Source organism: Hypanus sabinus, chromosome 7 (genome assembly GCF_030144855.1).
Source record: "Hypanus sabinus isolate sHypSab1 chromosome 7, sHypSab1.hap1, whole genome shotgun sequence".
Classification (NCBI taxonomy): domain Eukaryota; kingdom Metazoa; phylum Chordata; class Chondrichthyes; order Myliobatiformes; family Dasyatidae; genus Hypanus; species Hypanus sabinus.
The window spans coordinates 34,563,915-34,587,740 of NC_082712.1; the positions used below are offsets into that span (position 1 = coordinate 34,563,915).

Below are 23,826 nucleotides of genomic sequence, written 5' to 3' on the forward strand. Positions count from 1 at the left end.
CTGTCCATCATACAAACTCATCAATATCATTGTGCAGTTAGAGTATCCACTTCAGCAACATTAGTTTTCATTTCATCTGTTAGCTTACCAGCTATACTTCCTACCTTCATGTTCAGATTATTTATGTACAGGCAGTCCCCGGGTCATGAACGAGTTCCGTTCCTGAGTCCGCCTTTAAGTCGGATTTGTATGTAAGTTGGAACAAGTACATCCGGTATTATTTAGCATCAGTTAGTCAAACGTTTGTCTTAGTATATAGTATATATTTTACCTTTCTATGCATATAAAACACTTAAGAAATATATCTATTCCAATAATTAAACCACTACATTGCTTAGAAATAATTGTAGCTTTCATCGGGGCAGGGCCTTTTACAAGCTCCATTATTCTCACTTCGTCCTTTATCCTTTAAAATTGTTCCGATTGTTGACAGACTGTAGCCTAACGCTTTTCCAATGACATTTCACCTCTTTCCAAACACTTTATTATTTCCACTTTATTTTCAATTGTGTTCACTTCCCATCAACGGAACAGAAACACTGCAGGTGGCTGGTTGCAACCTCTGCCTGCTCTGGAGGTACTCTGGGCCCTAAGGACCACTGCACTGAATTCCCTGGGTCCTAAAGTCCACTGCACTGAGACAGGTTAAATGTGACAAGTGGGGGCTGTGCTGGGTTTGGGTATTTGATCCTACTCAATATTCCACGTGGGAATTTAAACTGGAGGAGGCAGTGTTTTTTTTTTACGAGGTCAAGTTGCGAGTTTGACAACAACCTGGTGCGCTCAGGAGTGGTCTGTTGCTGAATCGAGCTCGGGAACTTCCGTTCTCAAGCCCGGCACTGATCTCACTGTGCCACCAGCCAACTGGAACTGGGGGGGGGGGGGGGCAGGGGCAGGGGCAGGATGAATCTTGCTAAGAAAACTTGAAGCCAAATACAAAGTTACACACTCAACACAGTGTCAACAGCAACGACTTAAAATGGCGGACAGTGTTCTCCTTCCTCGGTTCGTAAGTACGAGTTGTTCGTAAGTCGGATGTTCATAACTTGGGGACTACCTGTATACAACAACAGATTCCTGGGGTACACCAATAGAGACAGGTTTCCAAATGCTAAAGCAATCTTCCATTGGCCTTTGCTTCCTACTGCCAAGCCATTTTTTGATCCAATTTGCTAAATTCTCCTGGACTCCTTGGGCTGTTACCCATGTGGAACCTTGTCAGACCACATCAACAGCATCATCCTCACTGAGCTAATTCTTTAAAAAGTATGGCTAGTTAGTTAGGAGGATCTTTACTTAGCAAAGCTACACTGACCATCTATTATAATTCCTGCCCCTCAGGAGTTTTATTCCCCTCAAAAAAGTCCCTATCATTAATGTCCCTGTAATTACCTGGCCTATTTCCAAGGCGCCTCCTTGAATAAAGATACTACATTTGATCCGTCACCTGTAGCCAGAGAGGATGTGAACATTTCTGTCAGAATTGCAGCAACACCAATGTCCTCCATTACTTTCTTTACTGCCTGTGGACTTCTTGAAGGCTTGGATAAACCTTTCAGCTAACCCGTTCATTGCTGGGTGGTGAGGAGCTGACTTCAAAGATGCAACTTTTCCTCATAAACAGTCAGAATTCTTCTGACATGTATTGTGGTCCATTTTCACTCACAGTTTTCAGTTTCTGGTGAAGGTAGTCCTCACAATAAGCCATTTCTGGTGAAGATAGTCCTCAGAGCGGAGGCGGTCTTTGCTGAGGTGGTTGACTTCATCAGTATAACCTCAGGCCAATTTGAATGAGCATCCACAGCAATCAGAAACATGGGGTCCATGAATGGCCCAGCAAGGACAACATATACGCTTTGCCATGGTGAAGACGGCCAGTCCCACGGGTGTAACAGTGCCTGTGGGGGTGTATTTTGAACATTTTGGCATCCTGAAGAGCTTTTGGCCAAGTCTTTGAACTGTCTATCTGTTTCCCTCTCAACACCTTATGATTAGCAGTAAACAGCTGTGACAGCCTCTGGTTAGTGCTACCATTTGGGAAGCTTTGATTGAGTGCAAGTCTAGCTGGATTTTTCCTAAAGTGTTAGCCCTGAAAAGTGCTAGCCCTCCACTTATCAAAACATAAAGCTAACTGTTGTGTTTGACCTTCATACATCACATTTACTTTGCCTTTTTTCATCTGTGTAAGTCTTTGGCATCACTGAGGTCTTCTCTAATCATACCTTGTGGTCAGCCTCTGGAATTATGGAGAAAGCTGACCCTGTCTATATCCAGTTCCATTTTCAGTTTTACACCAAACATATCTATTGTGATCCAGATGATTTTGTGAACTGCTTCAGTTGTACTATGCAGTTCTAGGCGTGACAGTTCACCTTTGTCTATGTGGTCTGATTCTGTTTTATATTCGGTAACTATATACATTTGCTTAGTTTTGTATTTGAGACTTTTTACTTGGTTGTACTTTCTGTTTGCCTTTTACACTCTTTCTCTGTGACCTTGTCTGTGACATTTTCTGCAGACTTTTTCGTGAACCAACAGTCATTTGCATCATGGGAGGATTTGCCATATCGATAACATTTTTGGCTTTCCTCAGAGACATTTTGAGCATTTCTCACTCTAACCTTCTTTTGTATAGTTCTGCTGCATCCTTTGCTGCAGTCTCTAATGATATTGCAATGGTCAATGCCCGTTCTAAGGTTAGATCTCTTTCAGATGGTAGCCTTTTTTGAGTGCTTTGACTATGCATGCCACATGCAAGCCTGTCCCTTAAATCATCAGGAAGGCCATCTGTAAAGCTACTGTACTGGGGAAGTTTGTGCAATTCTGCAATGTATTCAGAAATGCCTTTCATTGTTTGACTGGTTCCTTTTGTAAAACCTAAATCTCTCAGCTATTACCAGTGGTTTAGGGCTCAAGTGATTTTGTAAAATTGTAACAATTTCGTTGAGCATCTTGTTTGCTGGCTTTTCATGGGTTACTAGGTTGCATAAGAGTGCGTTCTTGGGCCCATTTAGGTAAGAAGTGTAGGGGCTTTCTTTTGCTCCTCCATGTTGCTCATGTTACAATACCATTCAATCCTTTCCGTATACAACTCCTAGGCTTCATTAGTGCTATCAAATTCGTCAACTTTCCTGACTGAAGCCATTGCCACGTTATTTTCACTTTAAATTCAGTGCATCTTTTGACTGTGTACTATGTCTTTATTAGTATCTGTGATGGCCTTCTTTGTACTGTTTAACTCTCACTGTTGCATCCCGTATTCGTGCCAAAACTGTCAGTGCAGTTCATGATATTTTCTGATATTCGGGTTCGCACTTGTCACCAATCTGTTGTGTATGTGCACAACTACATATCAATTACATAAAAGCTTGCACGCAGGAAATGGCTTTAACTGGCCTACTCACATTGCAGCAAGAGAGAGAATGATGTGTGTACATAGACAACGGTGCATTAGTTGACAACAGATCAATACGTAGTATTGGAGGGGGGGGTGGTCATTGCTCTAAAAGAAGTAGTTCCATACATTACAAGGCCCACTCAGACAGCTAAACCTTTTTGAAGGCAGTTCATTTTAGATTCTCTCTGCTCCCTTCCCTGAATTATCAGGGTACAACATGTTTCTCCAGAATGAATACAAATGAGAAGTATTTAGTCACTACCTTTGACCTTTTCTAATTTCAGTTCTCCAACCCTGCATTTAGGTACCTTAGTTTTTCGTCCTGCTGTAAATGTGCCTGCACTTCAGAATCTTTGTACTTGTTGACCATGACAGGAACCCATTGGTCTTGAGCTTTTACTACTTCATTTTTGAATTCCTTCTACTGGTCACATGTAGATTTCTCTGCAAGTAGATGCTCCCAGTTTCCTTTTGCCAGCTCTGTCTCATCAAAATGAAATTGGTATCATCCCAATTCACACCTTGAGTCTGATCTATTCTTCTTCTGCTCTGTAACAATCTTAAACTTAAAGCATTATAATCGCTGTTTCCAAAACATTTTCCAACTCCCATTACTTGCCTCTATGTTTGGAAAGATTAGACCCAGTCTAGTTCTTGTAAAAGGATTTGCATATTGGATCAAAAAGCTTTTGTGAGTGCACTGTAATTCAACACCTAATCCTTTGGCAATTCCAGTTAACATGGGAGAGATTGAAATCCCCTACTACTGTCACCCTATCATTTTTATACCTCTCCTTATTTCATTCCCTTGCCTTCCAGCAATTGTTTGCAAGCCTGTCATATGTCCTGGCTAGGTAATCTTCCCCTTTTGGTTCCAGAGCTCCACCCCCCATGGTCTCATAAAATAAGAAAAACTGCAGGTGCTGGAAATATGAAACAAAAACAAAATGTTGGAAATATTCAGCAAGTTAGGTAGCATTTGTGGGAAAATGAGTCTTCATCAGCATAGGGGGGAAACTAGTTAGAAATTTGGTAGTTTGGTGGAGGGATTGATAGGGAGTAGTTCTGACAGAGTGGGTAGAAGCAATACATTATGGAATCATTGAGTTAGTGAGTTTATATTGGCAGGTAGGGAGAAAGCAAGCAAAAGCTATGAAATATGGGGCAGTTAAAGAGTGAAAGAGCGTAGTGCAAAGTACAGAGCTGTAGTATAGCCAGCATGTCTCATAGTAGAAAGATCCCAATTTCATCATCAGATCAGTTAACTTCTGTAAATTACCTCTTAATCAAAGTGCCACAGTATCAAAAGGGGGGAGATGGATATTTGAGAGACAGCAAGTTGTTTAACAGGGAAATCAAGAGCAGGAAAATGGGGCCGATGCATCTGGGAATGGGCAAAATGACAGCCCTCTGTGGTGTAATAAGTGAGTAATATTTTAGCCAGCGTTTGCATAGAGAGGAATAAGAATTACTGATACTGATGAAAGTTCTTCAGCTGTAATCACTGTAATTTAGCTGTATTCACTGGAATTCAGAAGAATGAGGGGTGATCTAATTGAAACCTATCAAATGGTGAAAGGCCTTGATAGACCGAATGTGGAGAGGATGTTTCCTATGGTGGGAGTGTCTAAGACCAGAGAACAGAGCCTCAGAATAGAGGGGTGTCCTTTTAAGATGGAGATGAGGAGGAATTTCTTTAGCCAGAGAGTGGTGAATCTGTGGAATTCATTGCCACAGGCAGCTGTGGAGGCCAAGTCTTTATGTATATTGAAAGCAGAGGTTGACAGATTCTTGATGGTCGGGGCATGTGATATGGAGGAAAGCAGGAGATTGGGGCAGAGAGGGAAATGGATCAGCTGTGATGGAATGGTGGAGCAGACTAATTCTGCTCCTATATCTGATGTTCTTATGGAAATGCTGTTTCTTTATTCACAGGCAATGTACAATGAGAGATTTTGTAACTCCTGTAACTTTTGTGCAATTGCAATCCAGCAAGTAGTTGATACCTTTTGAAGCATTTTGAGAATGAGAGAAATATATCATCCATTTTTATGCCAAAATAGAGTTCACGCAAAGCAGTAAATGCACATTGTATCTATAGAAAATAATTGTAGAATCTGTAGTGCAGTATGGTCATTTTAAATTTTATGGAATAAAAGCAAAATATTCTCCATTTTGCAAGGTCAGTAAGTTACCCATTAATAATGGTGAGTGTTTTGGTTGTAAATTGGATCGCCACAATTCAAAGAAATAAGCAAATCTTCTCTATTCTCTTCATTGTTTTACCTAATAAACACTGCTGTATTGCTTTTGGTGTTTAACATGTTAATTAAGCAAATCTGGATTACTGTGGATTTAAAACAATACAGCATTTCCACTTTGGTTGATATCTCATTACTGTGTGACTCACTTTCATGTATTTCTAGCAGGGAATACTGTGGGGCTTGCTTCTTAGTTTACTTCATGTCTATTAATAATTTCACTTCTGCAGTACTTGGTGTGTGTGTGTGGTCGTAAAGATGTAAATCATTTTGTTTTCAGCATATAAGATGCTATGTTTTAATATTCATTGATATAAAATGAACAATTTACGAAGTTTTTGTCATGAAAATCTCCAAGAGACAGAACGTCGATTTTATTGGGATAAACAGATGCAAGATTGCACATATGATAAAATCCACAGTTCTCAGTTCAAGAGTTTTAAATTATAGTTTGGTTTTAGAAAAAAAATTGACCTTTCCTCTGCCAAATGACACAGTATGTTTTGTGTTGCATTTTTATAGTTCGCCACTGTATATAAGGCGAAAGACAAGAATACTGACAACATTGTTGCAATTAAGAAGGTGAGTATGGCCATTGTCAGATTGTCTGGTAATGTAAGTGGAATTTGTAATTTCAATTGAGAGTTGCAAGTGGGCAATGAGATTCCCAGGATTACAAATGACCTGATTTGTAAAAATCCAATTTTATTGCAAGCTAGTTATACTAATAAAACGTTCCATGTATTCATTAATGACTGTACACAGTTTAGTTGTGGGTAGTGTTAGAGTTATTTTTCAACAAAATTAAAGTATCATACAACTGTATCTAAATCCATACAGTATGGGTATCTTTAGAAAACAGACATTTCTGACTTAAAAGAAGTTGGCTTCTGACATTTCTGGGGAACAGAATGGTTACAGAACTCAGAGACAGCCTGTATTTGAATTTATTTGCTATTGCTAGTTTCATGACTTTGTACTTAACTGCTAGACACCGCCTACCATTTCTCCTATTCTGTTGTCTTTCAGGCTCCTGTGATTTCAACATAGTGCATTGGTTATGGTTGCTGTGCAGAGTTTTCTGTTGTCTCCAAATACAGTATCCAGAGGCATTATTCTGACCTCTTGATCGCCTTTAGTTAAAATAAGGAACAGCAATACAACCTGATAACTTACCCAGTTGTTGCTGTACATCTTCTGGTCATTATCAAACTGGCTTAATATATTGCTTCTCTCCCACATCATATACGATTAAGCCTATCTTGAATGGCAATGTGGAATGCCTTATGGAAATCCAGGTAGACTACAACAACCATTTTGAACCTAAGTTCATTCTTATTATTCAGACCCTATCTTCAAAATGATTTCTTATCCTATACCTCATCAAGAACTTATCCAAAATTATAAAAAGGCTTATAAATCTAGAAACTGGGGGTTAGTAACTTGACTTTTTTTGCTTGGATCTTGCAGCTTTTTATTATAATCTTTAAGAAAAGCAAGCAATTTTTTTTCAATATCTGAACAGAATTCTAGATACAGAAACAAAATTGTGCATATTTTTTAGTTGCAGTATTTAGTGGGAGCATATTTGACCCATTCTGACCTAGACTTAAATGATACAATGTCTTTTTAAACATGAGATTGAACTTAGTCTGGTATTAAAGCAGGGTCAAGTTCCAGACATTGTTAGATTTATCTTCTATGTTGAGAAGGGATTAGGCTTCCAAAGTTAAAAGAAAAATGTGTATTTATATGACCACAAGAATGCCCAAGAATTTTGCAGCCAAAACAATGTTTTTGAAGTCTGACAACTGTAATGTGTTAGTAAACTTTATCTGGGTTTTTTAAAATATTATAAAAAAAAATTTTTAAATATTAAGTCTCATTCTTAAAGCTAAGAATTTTAACAGGTTTGCTAGTTAGACACCCCTTGTTCTTGATACATACATGTTGATGTGATTTGAGGAACTCCATCTAGCATCACACTTTAAATTGTAGTAAAAATGGAGACAGAGCAGAACCAGATCCAGTGATTTCTCTTGACGTGTGAAATAAAAAAATATTCTGAAAAGAAAATTCCCCCACCCTCACATGAAATTTTACAGACATTCTCTTCGCTAATCATTGGCAATACATCTGTCTCATGAGGGATTTCCATGCCTTTCATCTTGAAGATAGGTTTGTCTTTGATTGCTGTCTGGTGTCCATCGTAGAATTAATGTAACTAACAGTTTTGAAAGCAAGTTAAACAGTTAACCGCACTAAACTTGGATAAACCAGAAATGCAGACTTCAGACAACACATGTATAGCAAGCTACATAAATACATTCCCATTTTATAATCTTGTATTTACTTTTCAGATTAAGGTTGGTCACAGATCAGAAGCTAAAGATGGTGAGTAGTGCATTAGGAGTTGAGGCTTGGGGAAAATCAACTGTGACTTTATTAGATGGCAGATCAGACTTGAGGGATTGGGTCGTCTATTCCTACTTTCATGTGTTCTTGTATCCTAATTGATTCAGGTTTCAAGTTCAAATTTAAGTTTATAGTCATTCAACTGTACACACGTATACAGCTAAATGAAACACTGTTCCTCAGGGACCAAGGTGCAAAACAGGGTACATACTGTATATCACATACAGCACGTAATCCAAATAACTATATTTGATATTAGAAGGAATACCATAATATTGTGTTAAAATTAAGCAGTTGCAGTTGCTGGCATCTAAATAAAAACAAAATGCTGAAATACTCAACTGGTCATACAATATCTGTTTTAAAAAAAAGGAAATGCTTCAGATGGAAGACCCTCTGTCAGAACCCATTTTAATTACAATAAATGTTGTTGATTTCTGTGATAATTTTGTGAGCAGCATGAATGTGCAGTGCCAGTAGTTCTTCCACTCACCCCTGTGCTAGAAGTCGTGCTGAGCAGCGATCCACTGCCGTTCAGCACATTCACACGATTCGATTGCTGTGTTCCTTCACCCAAACTGTATGAAAAATTTGCGATAGATCCTCTGAACTAGCAAGTGTTGATTAATAATTAATTTAACTGCAAAATTATATAGAGAAGCCCAAAAAAGGGGGAAAGATAGAATTTTAAAAATCACTAACATTTATTAAATCCTCAAGGTTATTTTTCAGTTTGGTATAAATTAAGACTTGCAGTTTATAAATTACTTGTCCTTCAGTGGGGAAACAACTTTTTTTCTGCAAATTGAATTGGTTATCTGCTGGGTAAGTGTAGCAGCTTCATGCTACTCTGACATAAGAGTACCATAGACTACTCTACCACAGACACAAGAGGTACTGCAGATGCTGGAAAAATACACACAGTGTGCTGGAGGAGCTGAGCAGGTCAGGCAGCATCTATAGATGGGAATACACAGTCGCCATTTCGGGCTGATACCCTTCATCAGGGCATGCCAATCTATATGATTCATTACCAAATCTCTCAGCAACTATGGATAACCTCCTGGAGGAGCAGGGAAATTTTGGCAGTAGTTTCCCAATTTCTGTATTTAATTATGTATATACGATCGCAGAAGTTGGTGTCTGGATCATGCAGTTTCAACAGCGGACACTGATTTCCTTTCTATATATACTATATATGCTCTCTCTCTCTCTCTCTATATATGCCATCCAAACAAATGAAGTGTCTCAAACCAAGAGCAGGGATGTGATGCTGAGGCTTTGTAAGGCTCTGGTGAAGCCTCGCCTTGAGTGTTGTGAACAGTTCTGGGTCCCTCATCTTAGAAAAGATGTGCTGGCATTGGAGAGGGTCCAGAGGAGGTTCACAAGGATGATTCCAGGAATGCAAGGCTTATCATACAAGGAACGTTTGATGGCTCTGGGTCTGTACTTGCTGGAATTCAGAAGGATGGGGGGGTGGAGTGTGGGATTGCATTGCAACCTTTCAAATGTTGAAAGGCCTAGACAGAGGAGATGTGGAAAGGATGTTTCCCATGGTGGGAGAGTCTAGGACAAGAGGGCACAGCCTCGGGATTGAGGGGCGCCCTTTCAATACAGAGATGCGGAGAAATTTCTTTAGCCAAAAGGTGGTGAATTTGTGGAATTTGTTGCCACTTGCAGCTATGGAGCTGGAATGATTCCAACAAGTTATTTATTTTTGTTAGCTGCTAGGGAATTATCTGTTTTGTTGTTTAATTTGATGTGACTAATGTTAATCATCATCTTGAATAATTTAGATTTAGGTCCTTTAATATCAGAGAAGGTATACAGTATACAACCTGAAATTCATATTCTTCACAGGCATCCAGGAAATGAGACCCCATAGAATGAATGATAGAACATTGAAGCCCCAAAACCCCCCACACCCCTCACCCTTCAAAGAAGTAGCAGCAAAATCATCAATTCCCCCCCACTCACCCACTCACGCTGGTAAAAGCACGCCCCCCCCCCACCCACCCACCATGTCAGCAACAGCAAAAGCCCCCAAAGAGAATTTGATCCAGAGTCCATCAAAACTACAATCCAAAACCCAGCACTTTGTGCTCACTCCCTCTCTCCCCTTCCCTCTCAATCCCCTTACTCTCTCCCCTTACTCTCTCCCCTCCCTCTCTCCCCTCCCTCTCTCCCCTCCCTCTCTCCCCTCCCTCTCTCCCCTCCCTCTCTCCCCTCCCTCTCTCCCCTCCCTCTCTCCCCTCCCTCTCTCCCCTCCCTCTCTCCCCTCCCTCTCTCCCCTCCCTCTCTCCCCTCCCTCTCTCCCCTCCCTCTCCCCCCTCCCTCTCCCCCTCCCTCTCCCCCCTCCCTCTCTCCCCCTCCCTCTCTCCCCCTCCCTCTCTCCCCCTCCCTCTCTCCCCCTCCCTCTCTCCCCCTCCCTCCCCCCCCCGAAAGTTTGTTCCTGCAACAACAACAGCAGGGATCAGCAGCTTGCTGTTCCAGTGTTACAACCTTCTGGATCATTTCTCCAAGCCTCTCCCCCCCCCCCCCCCCATTCCCCAGTCTCAAGGATCGACTGGCTGTCGCTCTCCAACTCTCTCCAAAGAGAGAGAGAAGGATCACAAACGAGAGAGAATCTACAAATACTGGAAATGCAAGCAATACACATAAAATGCTGGAGGAACAGAAGGCCAGGTAGCATCTGCAGAAAAAAGCACAGCTGATGTTTTGGGCTGAGACCCTTCAGCAGGACCACTTGAGGGATCACTTGAGTACAGGGCCCTTCATCTGACAGCAGCCAGTGATTAGCAAATGTACCGCCTACTGTCTTGATGTTTCAGTCTCCCACAATGCTTCAGTCACCAAAATCGGCAAGGAACCGGGTTATCCATGGTGTCGCTCCTGACAGCATACATCTTCCAAGCTGTTCCTGGAGGTAGCGGAGCACTAGGCCGCACAGATGGTCCAAAAACTCACCGCTCATGGTAGATAATGGACTCTGACAGCACCTCAACTACTTTGAAAAGAAAGGAAAGACGTAAGAGAAGAAGAAGCTGTTTCATGGACAAACTGGAAGAAGTCACCTGTGTCTGCAAAAACTGCTGGTGACCTGGAGACCCGAGGTCCTGACGAAGGGTCTCGGCCCAAAACGTCGACAGTGCTTCTCCCTATAGATGCTGCCTGGCCTGGGGCGTTCCACCAGCATTTTGTGTGTGTAGCAATGTGCATGCAGGTTTTTGCTTGAGTTCATAAAAAGTGTGGGCTTTTTTATTGTATAAGCTTGCTTTTTTGTTATGCTGGAGAACCTTGCCGTGCACTGGAAACAGCCTATAAGTATAATCAGTAAAGCCAGCATGTCATTTTACAATCATCAGTATGTTTATTTACTACTCAAAAACAAAGTGCAAAATGATTACTTTATCTCAGCAGGCTAGTATAGGACACAACTGTAATATGGATTGAGAATTTAACTCTTTGCCCACATCCCTTTTAAAATGCTCAAGAAAAATTTTATACCAAGGTAGTTATCAGCAGTGAATTATCAAATATGCATTCCGTTTTATTGCTCAGGTTTATTGAACTAGGAACAGATAATAGCTTATATAAATGCTGTAATGGTATAGGCGGTGTTTTATAGAACAGGTATAGAATGGACTGATTTATTAATATGATTTTTTAAAAAAATATGATTAGGAAGCTACTGGAATTGATCCAGGACACCTCATCATTGACCCAAAAGCCAGGTTCACCTTTGATTTTAATAGTTCTGAAGTCTCCTGCATTCTGTCCACAGGACAGAAAGTTGTCTGTCATAGTTCAAGAGAACAAATGTCAAACTCTTGAAGAGATTTCAAGCTGGTTAAATCGATTTTTAATTATTGTATGCTGTCTCATCACATCCATTTTTCATTAACAAATACTGTTTCTTTTAGGAATTAATAGAACAGCCTTGAGAGAAATCAAACTATTACAGGAACTCAGCCATCCAAATATTATAGGAGTAAGTATGCACAAGAATTCAAAATCATTTATGCCTGTAATCTGACTGACAAATACTTTGTTCCACAAGTCTGCTTTGGATACATTCTGATGGTTGAACCTGTGGAATCATAAGGTTTTTTTTAAATCAAAGGCCACTTTTGCCTTACTAATTTAGTTCCTAGTGAATTTAAACTGGATTATACAGAAATATTTTCTGGAACTTATGAAAGATTCTCATAATTGTTGGTTCTTTCTTTCAGTCTATCTGCATTGCCATCAGTTTGTCAAAGGAAAATCATTTCACATTTTTCCATATTACACACCTTTTTGGAAATGGGGTGTAATGAGTAAAAAGGCACAATAGTGCCTCTTTCACCTCAGACAGTTGAAGAAGTTTGGTATGGGGCCCCCAAATCCTACAGATTTTCTATAGGGGCACAATTGAGAACATACTGACTGGCTGCATCACTGCCTGGTAAGGGAACTGTACTTCCCTCAATCGCAGGACTTTGCGGAGAGTGGTGCGGACAGCCCAGCACATCTGTAGACATGAGCTTCCCACTATTCAGGACACTTACAAAGACAGGTGTGTAAAAAGGACCCGAAGGATCACTGGGGACCCGAGTCACCCCAACCACAAACTGTTCCAGCTGCTACCATCTGGGAAATGGTACCGCAGCATAAAAGCCAGGACCAACAGGCTCTGGGACAGCTTCTTCCACCAGGCCATCAGACTGATTAATTCATGCTGATACAATTGTCTTTCTGTGTTATTTTGACTGTCCTGTTGTACGTACTAGTTATAAATTACTATACATTGCACATTTAGACAGAGACATAAACTAAAGATTTTTACTGCTCGTGTATATGAAGGATGTAAGAAATAAAGTCAATTCAAATTCAAGTGGGAAATACTCAATTTTAGCAGAAAAATAAGAAAAGAAGCAGACATCTGATTTGCTAGTATGCTGTTAAAACAATAAATTGGTAAAAATAACAAAATGTTATCACTAGAGAAATTGAACACAAAAGTGTAGAATACACTTTAACATTGAAAATTTAACATTCAACATTTAAAAGCCATCTAGTTAAGTATATGTGTAGGAGAAATTTAGAGGGATATGGCCAAATCTGGGCAGATAGGGCCAGCTTTCTGGGCAACACAGTTAGCGTGTATAGGTTGGGCCAAAGGGCCTATTTCCGTACTGTAAGACTATACCTCCATGTGGAGCCGAGATTGCAGTCAGCTTGGCCGTGATCTCATTATGTGGTAGTGCAGGACTGAAGAGCTGAGAGCCCTTTTCCTCCAAATTTGTATATGATGCTGATGTTTTGTAATTTTTCTCAATAGCTTCTTGATGCCTTTGGTCACAAGTCCAACATCAGTCTTGTGTTTGACTTTATGGAGACTGATTTAGAGGTAAAATTTTGTGTCAATACAATTTTCTGGCCAGCAATGTACATGTACATTATTTTGTTCATGTCATGAAACTTTATTTTTTAACTACGGTACCTTTTCATTAAATACAGGTGATAATAAAAGATACTAGCCTTGTGCTGACTCCTGCAAATATAAAAGCATATATGTTAATGACACTCCAGGGTTTAGAATATCTTCATATGCATTGGATTCTACATAGGGTAAGGTGTATCATGCATCTGTTTTATACCTCTATGTTATGTCTGAGAGTGTACTCTACCCATTAATCTAATAGATTATATCTATTCTAAAACTGGCATTTTAAAGTAAGATTCTAGTTTATCATTAAGTGCAACTTCATTGTAAAAATCAGTTCTGATGTAGGGTTTATTCCATAGCTCTGTGCCTTTTGTCTTGGGTTTTTATTGAAAGCCCTACATTCATATAATTACTATCTATATAACTGGGGCAAAGTGATTCAAATTCAAAATGCTCTTACCGTATGAATGGGAGAAAGGAAAAAGAGCAAATCGAGAGAACGTTCTCTACATGTTCAAATTTATCCCCATGGTGCAGAATACTCTGGAGCAGGCTTCCAAGTTTGTGACACAAGCAATTCTGTAGCTGCTGAATATTTTGAGCAAATACACAAAGTGCTCGTGGAACCCAGCCAGTCAGGTTGCATTAATGGAGGGGAAGGAACGGCCAATATTTTGGACCGAGACTCTTGATCAGTTTGGGGAAGGAAGGGGACAGAATCCATTCTTCCTTTCCTTCCTTTTCAGTCCATATGAAGGGTCATGCCACTGTAAACTGTTTATTTCTCTGCGCAGATATAGCCTTCCGAGTGTGTTATGTATCTGGTGAAGCTGCTCCATTATAACAGGCTGAGATTTTAATGCAGAGGAGGAGCCATAGCAGGATAAACAGCAAGCAACAAAACAAATAATAACTGAGAACAATGAGGAATTAAAACTTGCACAGTTACATTATAGCAGATGGCACATTGTAAATATTGATTTCAATGTATTTTTTTCAGGACATGAAGCCCAACAACTTATTAGTAGATGATAAAGGAATCCTCAAACTTGCTGACTTTGGTTTGGCCAAATCATTTGGAAGCCCCAATAGAATGTATACACATCAGGTAGTAACAAGGTAATGCCTCACAAGAGAACTTTCTAAGATCTAATTATATGGGGAAAGAATGAAGCAGTGTTTACATGTTGGGGAAAATTAATCTAGAGCAGGGGTCGGCAACCTTTTTGCCTCTGTGGGCCGGATCGCATATTAATAAGCGGACAGTGGGCCAGATAAATGCCATAAAAAGCTTGAAATATGGGAATTATCCATTTAAATACATCTAGTTGCCTCAAATTAATGAATAATGCATGCAAGCAATTCATTTGTGCTTAACCAAGGATGCCAATTAGTAATCAAAGAACTCAGTTTAGTTGCAATTTATTTCAATCAAGGCATCTTTTGAATTTATTAAAGGGACACAAAGAACCTTTAAACATAAAATGTATGAACATGATGCATTGAATGGTGGTAAGTATAATTAAAAAAAGAAAATTTTAATGCAAACAGTCGAAAAATCAATGTGAAACTTGATGCTGTTTGTTGCTTGAAAGCTTCTCGATATTGAGTGTCAGACTTGTTGATGCCAAGAGCAAGACATTATCCAGATGGGCATCAGTCAATCTTGTTCTCAAATGGTTCTTGGTGTGCTTCATTTTTGAAAATAACTGCTCACACAGATAAGTGCTGCCAAACATGGTCCACTAAGTTAGGATACTTCCCACTCGGATGAATATATTTTCTATAGAAGTCAAGCACTGACACATCTTCAGAATGAAATTTCGATCTCAATATGCCGTCACACTGCATCTCAATCAATTCCATTTGAAAAATTTCTGATGCACTGCTTTCACTGCTTTTCTTGGCAAAAAATGACATTTGTTTTCTGAAACTAGTCTTCATTCGCTCAACTTCATCTTTCTTTGTTTGCCCAGTAAACTTGTTAAAATTTTCACTATGGCGGGTCTCGTGCTGTCGCCTGATATTTGCCACCTTCTTCACAGCAATGTTCTCTAGGCAAATGAGACAAACTGGTTTCCCAGCTTGCTCAATGAAGAAATAATCTAGTGTCCAAGTGTCTTGGAAATTTTGGCACTCAGTGTTTTGCATTCCTGTGTTTTGCATTCATTGCCATTGGAAATTTTTTCTGCAATTTTATTTTGAAACGCGAGTTATTCAACAAGTATCGTAGCACATGTACATATCTGGATATTTAGCGTGGATTTCTTGTTAAAACACAGTGATGCTGTTTCTGTTTACAAATTTGAATGATCCCATCTGAAAACCTGCACGTGCACAGAGAGTATCTAATACATATTAACAAGGTAGTCTGCCTTCCCGCCATTTGTATATACCAGTGTTTGGTTTGAACAAAACGAAACCTGGGGCCAGTATAACAAGAAGCCATGCACGTCCATCAGTGTGCTCACGTGAAACACTCAGAATAAGGAAAAATCACTTGCAGGCCGGATAAGCACAGTATCCCAATATTTGCTCGTGGGCCATAGATTGCCCTACCCCAGATCTAGAGCTTTAAAGTTAGATTGTGCCCATTGATGTGGACTGATATTTTGTCAGGATTTTCTGCAGCTTATGATTACCTTCCTGTTTGTTCAGAAGCAAGCCAGCTGAGATAGCTTTTGATTTGCTGATGTAGACAATAATTAGAATAGCAGGGTTAATTAGAATAGACAGCTTACCTGGTTTAGTTTGGGGGCGACCTGGCTTTTCCAATGTGATTGAATTTTTTTAGGAGGTAACAAAGTATATGGTTGCAAAAATTGCTGTTGATATAGTCCGTGGACCAGTTGCTTAATTGTATTGGTCCATGGCATAGAAGAAGGTTGGGAAAACGGACATCAGTAAGGCCTTTTGACAATTCCCCACGTGGAAGACAGCTCTTAAACATAAGAGCCCAGGGATTTCAAGAAAAGTTGGTAAATGAGGTACAAAATTGGTTTGGTAATAGTAGGCTGAGTGTGTTTCTGTGATTGGAAGCCTGTGGTTACCATTTGGATGGGTACTAGAACCCTTGCTGTTTGTTAAATGCACTGAAGATAATGATTTGTTAAATTGGGCAGGAGTTTAATCCAGATAAAAATTAGTTGATGAATTTCTGAAGGATTAAGAAGGCTGGTTTGTATGCATTGGCCCCTACGGAGTACTGAGAAACAAAGGGACCTTTGTGTACAAGATATAGAAACCTGAAGGTATCATGTTTAAGAAGGGATGTGGGGTGCTTGCCTTCAGTAATGGTAAAACATTGGGTAGGCTATATTTCAAGTACTGTGCAATTCTGGTGGCTGCGCCACAGGAATGTGTGATTGCACTGGCAAAGGTGCAGATCAGATTAACCAGGATGTTGCCTGGGATGGAGCAATCAATTATAAGGAAAGATTGTATATGTTGGGTTTGTTACCCTTGGAGTGCAGGAGGTTGAGGGGGTATCTGATCGAAGTATTCAGAATTATGAGGCTAAGAAACTTCTCCCTTGAAACAGACTGTTTAAGACCAGAGGTTATAGGTTTAAGGCAAGGGAAAGGAGACTTAGAGAAGTAATTGCTTTGTTCCAATGTGATCGCCTGCAAGAAAATTAATCTCAGGGCATTGTATGGTGACATATATATATATATATATATATATATATATATATATATATATATACACACACACACACACACACTTTGGTAATAAATTTACTTTGAACTTTGATCTGAGGAAGAATTATTTCCTCCCAGGAGTATTTGGAATCTGCGGCAGATCTTCGAATTGATGAGGGACAGAGACTTGCACAAGATTCTAGTTGAGCATTTCCTAATTTCTGTAAAAACCTTTCTGATGAAAAAGTAATGCTCTGTTTCAGGTGGTACAGATCACCAGAGTTACTGTTTGGAGCAAGAATGTATGGTGTTGGAGTAGACATGTGGGCTGTGGGTTGTATATTGGCTGAGCTGCTGCTTCGGGTAAGTGCTTAAAGTAAATCTATAAATATTGCTAACATTTAAAGTGAAGTTAATTACTTATTTATTCCTTCCTTTTAAATGTTTGTTCCCTTCTCTGCTGAGAGCACAAACGTTGAGAGTGCATTCTGCAAAATCTTAGTTTTTCACTGGTCAGTTGTAGCATGAGAGCTCGAGTATTTCATAGCGTGTTTAACGCAGTGAAGCAACCTCAGATGCTCCAGGTGAGCTCTGTCACATACGGGGTATTACAGTAACTGAGCAGGAGCTTAATCGGGGGAGAAATGTACGGAATTTCGTAAAGGAGGGATGAGTGAATGAGAGGTTGAGTGTATTAATCCAGAACTTTGTGGCCTAACCAGCTGGAGGAATTGTAGTCAACAGCTAAAATTGGGATGTGCCGGAAAGCAGAATTGGAAGACTGCAGATGTTTTGTGATCAGGACTTTCTTGTTACCAAGTTAGTCTAACACCAGAGGACATCTGGCCCATCAGCTCCATACTGTCCCCAAAAAGCAAACCCAAGAAGTGAATCCCATCCTTCCCAGTCTCTCTCTCAACGGCCGTGCAACCTGTTCTCTCTCACTTGCACATTAACTCCCCTTCTGCCAGCTATCCACAATAAAGGGCACTGGCAGAGTTAATGCGATATGCGAGGAACCATGGGCACTGGGCAGAAATGGTCATACAGAGAATGTGTAAGCTCCTTAGAAACATCAAGATCAGGCAGCCCTGGCTGTTATGCCATAGTTCAGCAGAGATGAGGAAGTAAGGAAGAGGATAAGCAAGGCCTCAGACGGTTTGAAAAGCAGGATTTTAATCTTGAGTCATTGCTGTCCTGGTACGCAGTGCAAGCCTGCAGAAGGGTGATGGACAAAGAGTACAAGATGATCATGAGAAAGTTCAACAGTAGACTGTAACTTCTCCCAAGCTACCAGCACAGGAAGTGATAATCCTAAAATGTAAGATGGGCCCAGGGGTGGTGAATTTGTGAGGATTTGATGATCTGAATGTGGCCTCAGTCAAGATAGGTTCATCATGTGTTATTTTGGAACCCTTGTCCTCCTCCCACTGTGTACTATTGTACCTGGGACCAGTGTGAATCCCCACACTCCCACTGTGTACTATTGTACCTGGGACCAGTGTGAATCTCCTACCCTCCCACTGTGTACTATTGTACCTGGGACCTGTGTGATCCCCTACCCTCCCACTGTGTACTATTGTCCTGAGACCTGTGAGAATCCCCACCCTCCCACTGTGTACTATTGTACCTGGGACCAGTGTGAATCTCCTACCTTCCCACTGTGTACTATTGTCCTGAGACCTGTGAGAATCCCCACCCTCCCACTGTGTACTATTGTACCTGGGACCTGTGTGATCCCCCACCCTCCCACTGTGTACTATTGTACCTGGGACCAGTGTGAATCTCCTACCCTCCCACTGTGTACTATTGTACCTGGGACCAGTGTGAATCCCCCACCCTCCCACTGTGTACTATTGTACCTGGGACCAGTGTGAATCTCCTACCTTCCCACTGTGTACTATTGTACCTGGGACCAGTGTGAATCCCCCACCCTCCCACTGTGTACTATTGTCCTGAGACCTGTGAGAATCCCCACCCTCCCACTGTGTACTATTGTACCTGGGACCAGTGTGAATCCCCTACCCTCCCACTGTGTACTATTCTACCTGGGACCTGTGTGAATCTCCTACCCTCCCACTGTGTACTATTGTACCTGGGACCTGTGTGATCCCCCACCCTCCCACTGTGTACTATTGTACCTGGGACCAGTGTGAATCCCCTACCCTCCCACTGTGTACTATTGTACCTGGGACCAGTGTGAATCTCCTACCCTCCCACTGTGTACTATTGTACCTGGGACCTGTGTGATCCCCCACCCTCCCACTGTGTACTATTGTACCTGAGACCTGTGTGAACCCCCACCCTCCCACTGTGTACTATTGTCCTGAGACCTGTGTGATCCCCCACCCTCCCACTGTGTACTATTGTACCTGGGACCAGTGTGATCCCCCACCCTCCCACTGTGTACTATTGTCCTGAGACCTGTGAGAATCCCCACCCTCCCACTGTGTACTATTGTACCTGGGACCTGTGTGATCCACCACCCTCCCACTGTATACTATTGTACCTGGGACCTGTGTGATCCCCCACCCTCCCACTGTGTACTATTGTACCTGGGACCTGTGTGATCCCCCACCCTCCCACTGTGTACTATTGTCCTGAGACCTGTGAGAATCTCCACCCTCCCACTGTGTACTATTGTCCTGAGACCTGTGTGATCCCCCACCCTCCCACTGTGTACTATTGTACCTGGGACCAGTGTGAATCTCCTACCCTCCCACTGTGTACTATTGTACCTGGGACCATTGTGAATCCCCCACCCTCCCACTGTGTACTATTGTACCTGGGACCAGTGTGAATCTCCTACCTTCCCACTGTGTACTATTGTACCTGGGACCAGTGTGAATCCCCACCCTCCCACTGTGTACTATTGTCCTGAGACCTGTGAGAATCCCCACCCTCCCACTGTGTACTATTGTACCTGGGACCAGTGTGAATCTCCTACCCTCCCACTGTGTACTATTGTACCTGGGACCTGTGTGATCCCCCACCCTCCCACTGTGTACTATTGTACCTGAGACCTGTGTGAACCCCCACCCTCCCACTGTGTACTATTGTCCTGAGACCTGTGTGATCCCCCACCCTCCCACTGTGTACTATTGTACCTGGGACCTGTGTGATCCCCCACCCTCCCACTGTGTACTATTGTCCTGAGACCTGTGAGAATCCCCACCCTCCCACTGTGTACTATTGTACCTGGGACCTGTGTGATCCACCACCCTCCCACTGTATACTATTGTACCTGGGACCTGTGTGATCCCCCACCCTCCCACTGTGTACTATTGTACCTGGGACCTGTGTGATCCCCCACCCTCCCACTGTGTACTATTGTCCTGAGACCTGTGAGAATCTCCACCCTCCCACTGTGTACTATTGTCCTGAGACCTGTGTGATCCCCCACCCTCCCACTGTGTACTATTGTACCTGGGACCAGTGTGAATCTCCTACCCTCCCACTGTGTACTATTGTACCTGGGACCATTGTGAATCCCCCACCCTCCCACTGTGTACTATTGTACCTGGGACCAGTGTGAATCTCCTACCTTCCCACTGTGTACTATTGTACCTGGGACCAGTGTGAATCCCCACCCTCCCACTGTGTACTATTGTCCTGAGACCTGTGAGAATCCCCACCCTCCCACTGTGTACTATTGTACCTGGGACCAGTGTGAATCTCCTACCTTCCCACTGTGTACTATTGTCCTGAGACCTGTGAGAATCCCCACCCTCCCACTGTATACTATTGTACCTGGGACCTGTGTGATCCCCCACCCTCCCACTGTGTACTATTGTACCTGAGACCTGTGTGAATCCCCACCCTGCCACTGTGTACTATTGTACCTGAGACCTGTGAGAATCCCCACCCTCCCACTGTGTACTATTGTACCTGAGACCTGTGTGAATCCCCACCCTGCCACTGTGTACTATTGTACCTGAGACCTGTGAGAATCCCCACCCTCCCACTGTGTACTATTGTACCTGAGACCTGTGAGAATCCCCACCCTCCCACTGTGTACTATTGTACCTGAGACCTGTGAGAATCCCCACCCTCCCACTGTGTACTATTGTACCTGAGACCTGTGTGAATCCCCACCCTGCCACTGTGTACTATTGTACCTGAGACCTGTGAGAATCCCCACCCTCCCACTGTGTACTATTGTCCTGAGACCTGTGTGAATCCCCACCCTCCCACTGTGTACTATTGTACCTGGGACCTGTGTGATCCCCCACCCTCCCACTGTGTACTATTGTCCTGAGACCTGTGTGAACCCCCACCCTCCCACTGTGTACTATTGTACCTGGGACCTGTGTGATCCCCCACCCTCCCACTGTGTACTATTGTCCTGAGACCTGTGTGATCCCCCACCCTCCCACTGTGTACTATTGTACCTGGGACCTGTGTGATCCCCCATCCTCCCACTGTGTACTATTGTCCTGAGACCTGTGAGAATCCCCACCCTCCCACTGTGTACTATTGTACCTGGGACCAGTGTGAATCTCCTACCCTCCCACTGTGTACTATTGTCCTGAGACCTGTGTGATCCCCCACCCTCCCACTGTGTACTATTGTACCTGGGACCAGTGTGAATCTCCTACCCTCCCACTGTGTACTATTGTACCTGGGACCAGTGTGAATCTCCTACCTTCCCACTGTGTACTATTGTACCTGGGACCTGTGTGAATCTCCTACCCTCCCGCTGTGTACTATTGTACCTGGGACCTGTGTGATCCCCCACCCTCCCACTGTGTACTATTGTACCTGGGACCAGTGTGAATCCCCTACCCTCCCACTGTGTACTATTGTACCTGGGACCAGTGTGAATCTCCTACCCTCCCACTGTGTACTATTGTACCTGGGACCTGTGTGATCCCCCACCCTCCCACTGTGTACTATTGTACCTGAGACCTGTGTGAACCCCCACCCTCCCTCTGTGTACTATTGTCCTGAGACCTGTGTGATCCCCCACCCTCCCACTGTGTACTATTGTACCTGAGACCTGTGTGAATCCCCACCCTCCCACTGTGTACTATTGTACCTGAGACCTGTGTGATCCCCCACCCTCCCACTGTGTACTATTGTACCTGAGACCTGTGAGAATCCCCACCCTCCCACTGTGTACTATTGTCCTGAGACCTGTGTGATCCCCCACCCTCCCACTGTGTACTATTGTACCTGAGACCTGTGTGAACCCCCACCCTCCCACTGTGTACTATTGTCCTGAGACCTGTGTGATCCCCCACCCTCCCACTGTGTACGATTGTACCTGAGACCTGTGTGAACCCCCACCCTCCCACTGTGTACTATTGTCCTGAGACCTGTGTGATCCCCCACCCTCCCACTGTGTACTATTGTACCTGGGACCTGTGTGATCCCCCACCCTCCCACTGTGTACTATTGTACCTGAGACCTGTGTGATCCCCCACCCTCCCACTGTGTACTATTGTCCTGAGACCTGTGTGATCCCCCACCCTCCCACTGTGTACTATTGTACCTGAGACCTGTGAGAATCCCCACCCTCCCACTGTGTACTATTGTACCTGGGACCAGTGTGAATCTCCTACCCTCCCACTGTGTACTATTGTACCTGGGACCTGTGTGATCCCCCACCCTCCCACTGTGTACTATTGTACCTGAGACCTGTGAGAATCCCCACCCTCCCACTGTGTACTATTGTACCTGAGACCTGTGTGATCCCCCACCCTCCCACTGTGTACTATTGTACCTGAGACCTGTGAGAATCCCCACCCTCCCACTGTGTACTATTGTACCTGAGACCTGTGTGAACCCCCACCCTCCCACTGTGTACTATTGTACCTGGGACCTGTGTGATCCCCCACCCTCCCACTGTGTACTATTGTACCTGGGACCTGTGTGATCCCCCACCCTCCCACTGTGTACTATTGTACCTGGGACCTGTGTGATCCCCCACCCTCCCACTGTGTACTATTGTACCTGGGACCTGTGAGAATCCCCACCCTCCCACTGTGTACTATTGTCCTGAGACCTGTGTGATCCCCCACCCTCCCACTGTGTACTATTGTACCTGGGACCTGTGTGATCCCCCACCCTCCCACTGTGTACTATTGTACCTGGGACCTGTGTGATCCCCCACCCTCCCACTGTGTACTATTGTCCTGAGACCTGTGAGAATCCCCACCCTCCCACTGTGTACTATTGTACCTGGGACCTGTGTGATCCCCCACCCTCCCACTGTGTACTATTGTACCTGAGACCTGTGAGAATCCCCACCCTCCCACTGTGTACTATTGTACCTGAGACCTGTGAGAATCCCCACCCTCCCACTGTGTACTATTGTCCTGAGACCTGTGTGATCCCCTACCCTCCCACTGTGTACTATTGTCCTGAGACCTGTGAGAATCTCCACCCTCCCACTGTGTACTATTGTCCTGAGACCTGTGAGAATCTCCACCCTCCCACTGTGTACTATTGTACCTGGGACCTGTGTGATCCCCCACCCTCCCACTGTGTACTATTGTACCTGGGACCTGTGTGATCCCCCACCCTCCCACTGTGTACTATTGTCCTGAGACCTGTGTGATCCCCCACCCTCCCACTGTGTACTATTGTCCTGAGACCTGTGAGAATCTCCACCCTCCCACTGTGTACTATTGTCCTGAGACCTGTGAGAATCTCCACCCTCCCACTGTGTACTATTGT

At 43.1% G+C, this 23,826-nt stretch overlaps 1 protein-coding gene across 2 annotated transcripts in view; it reads left to right on the plus strand.

Moving 5' to 3' along the window:
• The window catches only part of cdk7 (cyclin-dependent kinase 7), a 35,669-nt gene that overhangs the window by 1,821 nt on the left and 10,022 nt on the right, over nt 1-23,826 (plus strand). The window contains exons 2-9 of one of the 2 annotated variants that reach the window (XM_059974448.1): nt 6,181-6,240; nt 6,688-6,956; nt 8,019-8,052; nt 11,997-12,064; nt 13,397-13,465; nt 13,576-13,686; nt 14,505-14,623; nt 17,409-17,508. In XM_059974448.1, coding sequence (XP_059830431.1) covers nt 6,945-6,956; nt 8,019-8,052; nt 11,997-12,064; nt 13,397-13,465; nt 13,576-13,686; nt 14,505-14,623; nt 17,409-17,508 — 513 coding nt within the window. In that variant the 5' untranslated portion in view covers nt 6,181-6,240; nt 6,688-6,944. The remainder of the gene's footprint in view (nt 1-6,180; nt 6,241-6,687; nt 6,957-8,018; nt 8,053-11,996; nt 12,065-13,396; nt 13,466-13,575; nt 13,687-14,504; nt 14,624-17,408; nt 17,509-23,826) is intronic. The other variant, XM_059974447.1, reaches the window with a different exon arrangement.